The 8100-nt window shown below is 55.8% G+C and overlaps 1 protein-coding gene across 1 annotated transcript; it reads right to left on the minus strand.

The window, feature by feature from the left end:
- Positions 1–88: 88 nt before the first annotated feature.
- VDBG_07253 (conserved hypothetical protein) lies at positions 89–7614 on the minus strand (the record flags this gene model as incomplete). The annotated part of the gene is made up of 2 exons (XM_003002636.1): positions 89–136; positions 193–7614. The coding sequence occupies 2 exons, from the start codon at positions 7612–7614 to the stop codon at positions 89–91; spliced, it is 7470 nt and encodes a 2489-aa protein (XP_003002682.1).
- Positions 7615–8100: the final 486 nt, after the last annotated feature.

The following is an 8100-nucleotide window of genomic DNA, read 5'->3' on the forward strand; positions in this document are numbered from 1 at the left end:
TCCCACTAGGGACGCCAGCGCCTCACCGTCCTGTTTCTCCTTCACCGCCAGGAAACCGGCTACAAACTGCCTCAGCTCGCCACACACTTCATGTGCCTTCTGCACGAGATATAGAAATCGATAGTTGGACATTGGGCTGTTTAAATCGTCGAGAACACTGGCAATGCTGACACCAGCCGCAGTCGCCCGCACCAACAGATCAGGGTCGATGGGTGGCTCGAACAATGGCAGCCGCTGCACGACGCCGTTGATGTCCTGACAGTGACGTAGCTTGAAAAGACGATCATCAATAGTGGACCTGACCGCTCGGAGCTGTGGGTTATCCGGTATGCAGAAGTACCGCGTCGTAGCCGAGCCGAACACGTTGGGCAGGTCGACAGGCGTATCAGGACGGCCAGTGAAGCCGATCGGAAATTGTCGCGTTACCTGGTTACTGAAGGGGAACTCGAGCTCGAGGTCGACAGCAGCGTTGCCGAAAGCGTCGAACCGCTCAAGGAGGCGCCGGTATGTATGAGGCTCTGTTTTGCCGCGCTTTGGGATACGCTGGCCGGCCGGTCCATACACATGGCTCGCTCTCACGTACATTTGGATGGCCAAAGGTAATGTCTCGAGCGTATTTTGGCGGAAGTAGAAATCGCCGTACTGCACCAATGTGTCGATGTACTTCATCACGACGGCTTTCATGTAAGCCACCGGCCGTGATCTGGCCACGACGTGTGGCGCGAATGGGTTGTCTCGCCACTCAGTGACCTGTGTGTTCTCTTCGTTAGGAACGAGAGATTGCATAAAGTTCTCGAGATAATCTTTAGCCACAATTTCTTGGAATGGCCGGAACTGCCAGCACTTGGACACATCGTTGGTGTTGACCATGGGGTTGAAAACGGCAGCATGGCAGAGCTCCAAAGCCTGATCAAACTGCCGTTGCTGGACGAGCTTGTCCATGACGGCCAGAGGGGCATGTAGTCCCATCTCCCAATTGTAGATGGCGTAGGGTTTCTTGAGTTCGTGATACCTCGACTCCCTGTTGTCGCCAAAGGCGTCCCCTAGCTGCGAATCCTCGAGCCGCGCGTAGAGATCAAAGACGGTCGACAGCTTGTCCGATACGGCCATCGCACCGAGCAACTTGTGCACAAATTGGTGCGAGAAGACGGCCGATGCCGAGTTGGTCCAGTAGACTCTGACCCGTGGACGCACCACCGAGTCGGGGTACTCGACATACGGTGGCGTCTTGTACAGCTCGGGGTTGCCCGTCGCAGTCGACGCCTGCAAGCTGTGTATTTCTGTCCGACTGCTCCAGTAGCCGAATGCTGGCGTGCCCGTGTCCAACCTCAAGCTGGCTGTGACTGACCCATCCGAGGATTTGAGAAGTCGGCCGTTGACAAAGTCGAACGACCCCACTGCTACAGAGCTCTCGGACGTGACGTTACTCAAAACGTCAACAGACAGCTTCGTGCCTCCGCTGCCATCCGGCACTGCCTCGAGCCGTGGAACGAACAGGTAGCCGTTGAGGTTTGGAAGACTGTAGTTGGCATAGTTTTTAACCGTCTCATACACACCGTCGGATGATATAATCTTGGTTGTCCACTCCCCGCCCTGTCGCCGCTCCGAGCAACAGAGTCTGACCTCCCAGTAGTCGATGCTTCGCAAGTTCGTTGATGGTTTCTCATCACCCAGCTCAACCATTGACTTCTCCGCAGCCTTTGGCGGCATGACCGTCTTTTTAGCAAACTGCGGGAAGAAGACGAGGAGTCGTCCGTTCCATACCACGGGCGTAACATAGGTGCCATTCTCCAGTACCACGCCATCAGCTGTCTCACTCGTGTAGTTGGGTATGTCAACCGTCATCCTTTCCCACGGCTGCCAGATGACATGCGCCGCGTCAAGCCGTCTGTAGTAGTATGCGTATGGAGCGCAGCGTGTGCGCGCTACAATGTGGACGATCTTTACGTCCGTGGTCTGCTCGAGAAACAGACCCTGCGCCTCGAGGTTGGCAACATCGTCCACTTTGGTCAGGTAGTTGCGAAACGCCGCCGCGACGGTGGAAGAGTCAACATCCTTTTGCAGCAGCTCGCTCTCAAGCTCGCGGTAGAAAGGGCTCTTATCATCCCGCAGCTCGCCTGTTAGCCAGTTCTCTGGGTATAGGAATACCTTCCGGTTGGCTTCCCACACACGGTACTTCTCCATCCAACCCCAGCGCACTGCGTCGATGCGCACGGGGACTTTTTGTCGGTCGCCCTCAACACTGTTGAGGTTTGGCTGCAATTCTAAACCCAAGAGGCATCTCTGTATGAACAGCTGCACACTGGAGATGGCCTGCTTTATGCGCGACGTCTGCAGGCACGACGACATTTGCACATCGATGAGAAAGAACTCGAAAAGCCCGTCGGCGTCGGTAACACCCTGATCGCGTATAACCTGTTGCGCAAGCAAATAGGCGATGAGTGCGTTCTTCTGATTCTCACGTAACGTGTTGTACAATGGTTGCACCGCAGCCTCCCAGTCTGTTGTTGTATACCGCGCGCGCACGACCTTGCGTATGTTGTCGGCGATGGTCCGCGCAACCCAGAATTTGATAAGCGGGTCCGCCCACGAGAACGCCATGTGAACATCTACAACACCAAGACTTTTGACAAGGGCCAGGGCTTTTTTAAGTCGAATCAGAGCTCTCTCATCGAGGAAGTTCGAGGGAGACAACAGGTCAAAGTGATCTGATGTCAAGAGGGCCGTGAGCGCATCTCGCTGCGAATCCCACCTCGTAGACGCAATGATCTTATCGACGAGGCCATTGAGGTCTGCTAAGGGCAGGCTTGCCCATTTGAAAAGGTCAATCAAGGGTGCTTCTGGCGCTGCGAGCCCGTTTCGGAATGAGCTGAATTGGCATAGCCGTCTCCATGCACGCAACGACAATGAGTTGAGGTCGAAGTCGTCGAAGCGCGCCTTGTTGTCTGCCAAAAAGTTGATCTCCGCCGTTGACAGACTGAAGTTATTGACAACGATGCCAGCTTTGACAAGCTTAGAGAAGACGTCGGTCACAATCTGGGTGGCCTGGCCGGGGAGTAGCGCCGAGGTCGGAATACCGGCGCGCGACGACCGGGCTGATTTCCACTGCAGCTGCGTTGCAGGACGGCCTGGGACCGTCAGAGAGTACAGCCTTCCAGCAGTAAGCTTGACGGGTTCTGAAACCCACACGTTGCTCGGGTCGTCGAGCGGCTGCGGGAACGACATAGACGCGCCGTCGAGGATGATGGCCGACGGCTGCGTATCAGCAATAGAGAAGAAGACGAATTCGTCGTTCGCAGGTGGAATAAGGTAGCCCGTCCAGTCTGCGGATGGATTAGAGGAAGTTGACTCGAGGTTTCGTAAAACCTCCAGTGCCGATTTAGGTCCTGACCGGAGGATGTTATCAAGTAACAGATGGGTCAGCTCTAGGGGTAGTCCCGAAACTGACATCATGGCATCAGATACCATTTTATCAGAGAGTCTGTCGCGAAGAAATGGGAGAAACGACACCAAGAAGTAAAGACGTTTACGTGGCGCGGTTCCTGGATCAGGCACCGGAACAGGCTCGTCTTCAGTAGGGTCTGGTGTGGTTGGAGGCACGTCACCGGCAAGGAGGGTTGCCTTGGCCTCTTCGAGGTTCGCCGAGAACACCGCACGTAGAGTGTCGTTAAACCATGCCCCCGGCTTGCGCATCAGTCGGTCGATGGCGGGTGTCCAGAGGGGATTCGTTCGTCCCAAGAATCTGGCATCATCAGCCTCGTTGGCGGTAAGGATTCCGGTCATTTGAACAGTGGCCGATGCAGCGTTGGATGCATCACCTGAACGACTCAAGTATGAAAACTTCTTTTTCAGCAAGTCTGGCACCGAGATAGCCATACCCACTGGCGCGTTCGTTTGCCAGACCCAGGAGCCTTCGATGACACCCGCAAGGATGCTGACAGTCGTCGTGTCGAATGCCTGCGAGGCGGCAGCGGTGACTGCTGCCGATGGTACAACCGTTTGGTCCGTTCGGTCTATGTCTGGGTAGGTTTTAAGAATGGCGTCCAGACCGTCGGCAAGCTGCTTGGTCGTCTTGAGAATATCGGTAGTGGAGGGACCTACTGGCCGGACTGGCTCAATCTCTTCGCCTTCTATGACATAGACCAGCTGATGCAGAGAGAAACCAGACGACGATATCCGATCCCAGTCTTCAAGGAAAGAGATCGTGCGAACTGCTCCGCCGCCAAACGGGTCACCAAGCAGTGTTATGACCCTTGGGAGCAGACTCAGCTTGACGCTCAGTACGCGAGCCAGCAACACGAGCCGGTAAATGCTTGACACACTTTTCAGTGTCAAGTCTGTATCGTGAGGCAGACCGGCAAGGTCAATCGCCATCCTCAAGTCATCGGCTGTTCGAATCCGCAACGCAGCCATAACGACGGCGGCGTGTGCTTCTAGCTTTTCAGGCCTAGCATAACCGAGATAGTTGCCATTGACATCAGCCGCGAAAACACGGTCTATGCCAAGAAGATTATGCGTCAAAAATAACTTGGCATAAAGCGACTTGGGTTGGCCGTGTACTGATATGTCTGCCCAAAACGTCAGGAGCTCAGCCAGACCGAGGCCAGTCAGGTCCAGCAGCTTCTTGAGCGCAACGACTTGCCCAAGGAAGCCAGGTGAGATGGACGCAAGCGCCGGCGGCGTCCAATTCTCTCCTTCATGTAGTGGGCACTGCCCGTGATCGCCGCCCCCACCATTCCCTGACCCCTGACAGCGATCGTGGAAATCTTCCCAGGTAATCGTCCTTCCGGGGTTGGGACTCGGAGTCTCAGAGCCGCCGCCATCACTGCCACTTTCCGGTACAGTAGCAAGCCCTAGAAGAGCCTGGTCGAGGTCATCGATGGACCAGTCCAGCCGACGCCACAAACGAATGAAGCGGTGAATGCGATCGCAGTCGTCAATTCGCAACGCCTCGCCGCTCAGGCGAATGAGCCGTACGTTTTCGATGTTGCAAGTGTCCTGGACTGGGCCCCAAGATGCAGCCCGCTCCCAGTTCCAGACATACACATTGCTACTTTGATTTTCGATCTCGCCAAAAGCCCTAGTTCGCTCAATATTCCACAGCTGCATACGCAACTGCCAGTCGAGTCCGTACTTGATGTGGAAGAACACGCCTTCTACATCGACAGCTGCACCGGCCTCGTCGATGCGCCCAACCAGAGTCAGGGTGCCGTCAACAGCCGTAGAGGTGATGCGGCCGTCGCGATGGAGGTATCCGATATTCCTGTCCACATCGTCATCCCGGCCGCTGACTACCTCTGCTGCTGAGCCAACAAACCCAAGCTGCGGGACCTCACGCTGCAGCACTAGCCAACCTTCCGTCTCGAACACACCGCCGTCCCTGGAATCCAGTACGACGAGGTTGCCCACAAGATCGAAGTATCGCAGTACCCAGCATCGCCAGATGGCTCCGTCGTCACAAGAACACGGAGGATATCCGCGACGGTTGGCCAGCTCTTCGAGTGCCTCCGCATTCTTGCCCTGGTCCGCACGGCCGAGATCGTCGATGTACTTTTGGCGAAGTTTGCTGAAGAGCTCAGCGAGCGGCTGGAACCTGACGAGGAAGGCGATCAACTTGTCGTAGCGTCTAGTGGTGCCTATGGGCCCGAGAAGCGTGACGAGGTAGCGGTAACTCCATCGGAGGCGCTGGAGCAGGAGTAGGGCCCAGCCGGACGGGTAGTTTGGGTTAATGTATCTTGTACGGAGGAGATCAACCAGATCTGTATACATGATCCCTGATCGCGGCAGGAACTGCTTCTTCACGAAAGCAAGGCCAAGCTCGTGGTCCTCGACAGTCGACAGCATTTCGTGGTCTCCATTGACATAGCCCCAGCACCGATAAACTGGTTCAACCTGAATGCGTGCCTCGTACTCTTCGTCGCTAATGCGTGTGTCTGGCGAGATTATGTATTCAAAGTACTCCTTCGGATAAAACACCTGGCGAGTCAGGACTCGGAAATCCTGCTGCGACAGAAGTAGATACTCGGCCACGTATGCCCGCTCGTGGGCTTGTCTCCCCCATTCGTCACGTCTCTGGTCACCGGTGTGTTGCGTCGGCCGAAAAACATCGAGCAACTCGTGCCTTGACGTACCAAGGTGACCCAGAAGGATTCGGATCTCGTCCAGCGGCTGATGATACGGCAGCGTGAAGGGATACACGGCGTCCTTGAGCTTACAGTACGCAGCATAATTGACGTTGGCCGGCTGGGATAAGAGGGCGCTGCTGACATCATCCCCGTCAATGTTAAAGGCATCAAGCGTCACTTGCTTTGGCTGGTGGTTGTCTTCAATGAACTTGCCGAGATGGCAGACAAAAGATTCCATGACTTCGTTGCTGAGGTCGATGTAGGGCAGTACCGTGTTGGTGTTGGCGCACGTCAATTCGATTTCGGCAAGATCAGGCCGACGGCGAAAGAGCATCTCGAGGGCGGTACCCTCCCAGCCGGGACGGTAGTCATCTTTCAGGTTGTTGTTCCGGAGAAACTGCAGAATGTCGACCAAGTATGCTGCAGGTGATGTGACCGAGGCGCAGTCCGAGCATTCGCAAAAGTCCATGCTGCCGAAAAGCTGCCCGAGATTGACAGTGCTGCGCATGCCACTGACGGTGACGGACTTGGCAGCAGCTATGCGATCCCCGCGAGATGCAGCCCCGTCGATGGCGCGGATGCCCGTTCCGCGCACCATCTGAAGCGTCGACGCGAGTGCCATGTTGGCATGAAGAGCTACATTTGTCGCCTGTGCGTGGATACTGCGGGCCGCCTCTTCAGCGCTGCCTTGAGCTGTGTCGTCCGCAGTGATGACGCTGCCAATGTCATGAACAAAGTGAGAAGCCGGCACTGCAGCAATCTGCTGGGCGGACCCAAAACCAGCCTTCAGCATAGCTGCCACAGCCGCCGGGGCCGTTGACAGTGATTGAACACGCTGAATGGCTCGAATGGTGGTGTCTACCTTCTGCCGCGTCCCATTCTCCTCGCTGATGTCTTTCAATGCACCCTCGGGGAGAGAGAAAGGAACCTTACTAAACAGGTCGGGATGGGTGTGCAGGACATCGATGATGTGCCTCTTGACATTGGCGTCTTCTTCTTTGTTGCCATCATCTCTCAGCCCAATGGTAATCTCCTCGTCGTCCACCATCTTGAGCAGGACGGCATCGCGTTCCAACACGAACGTTCTCTGCCTAAAGATACGCGCCGCTGGCTTGATGGCAGAAACATCCTGGGGAGCCTCTGACGTGCTGACGGTTGCAACTCCTAGTCCTCGGTCAACAAGGGCAGAGAGCTCGGCGGCATTGAAGCGTGCGGCAACCTGGCGCAGGCTTGAAAGAGAAGAATCAGCGGCCAGAGCAGCCACGATGGCCTCATCACCTCGTGCGCACTCTGCAAACCCGCGGATGAGCGTGATTCTTGAGGCGATGGTCTCATCGTCGACCTTGGCTGCCGCAACATCAAGGTCGGCCGACTTGAGGATATGTTCCTCCAGCTTTGTCCTCTCGCCATCGCGGAGACATGACAAGACGAGGGTGTCACGGCTGCTGAGCTGGGGGGTTTCTTGCTGGATTCCAGTCTGCTGGGCCATGGTTCGCGGTGGTCGGGGTGCTGATCAAGACTTTCCCCGGTAGCATGGTTCGCTTAGCTGATGATTCGAGAAGATAGGCACAAATAACGTGGGAGAGTTTCGTCAGGAGTATAGAAGCATTATGCCATACTAATACTACTAGGTGTCATGTCAGTCGGGGGGGTTGGCAGCTGCTGTCAGTGTCAAGTCAGTGAGCAGTCCCAAGTGACGATGGAACCTGGGTACCACGGTCCGTGCCGCCATATCGGACGTCCTGTCACATCACAACAACCGGGCTTGGGCAAGGTCGTTGTCTGCTCTCCTTCACTGTACACGGTTACGTGAAGTGAGAAAGCTTATGATGGTCCGCAAGTACCTGTTACAACCTCCAGATTCAAAGCCTGCTGTCGTGCGCCGTGGCTCACGGAAGCTGGGCGAAGGCGTCGGCCTGAATGGATTTCATTGGTCGATTTGATACTGCGGCTGACCTGGCTGAGCATCCATTAA

This window comes from Verticillium alfalfae, genomic scaffold (assembly GCF_000150825.1).
Source record: "Verticillium alfalfae VaMs.102 supercont1.9 genomic scaffold, whole genome shotgun sequence".
Classification (NCBI taxonomy): domain Eukaryota; kingdom Fungi; phylum Ascomycota; class Sordariomycetes; order Glomerellales; family Plectosphaerellaceae; genus Verticillium; species Verticillium alfalfae.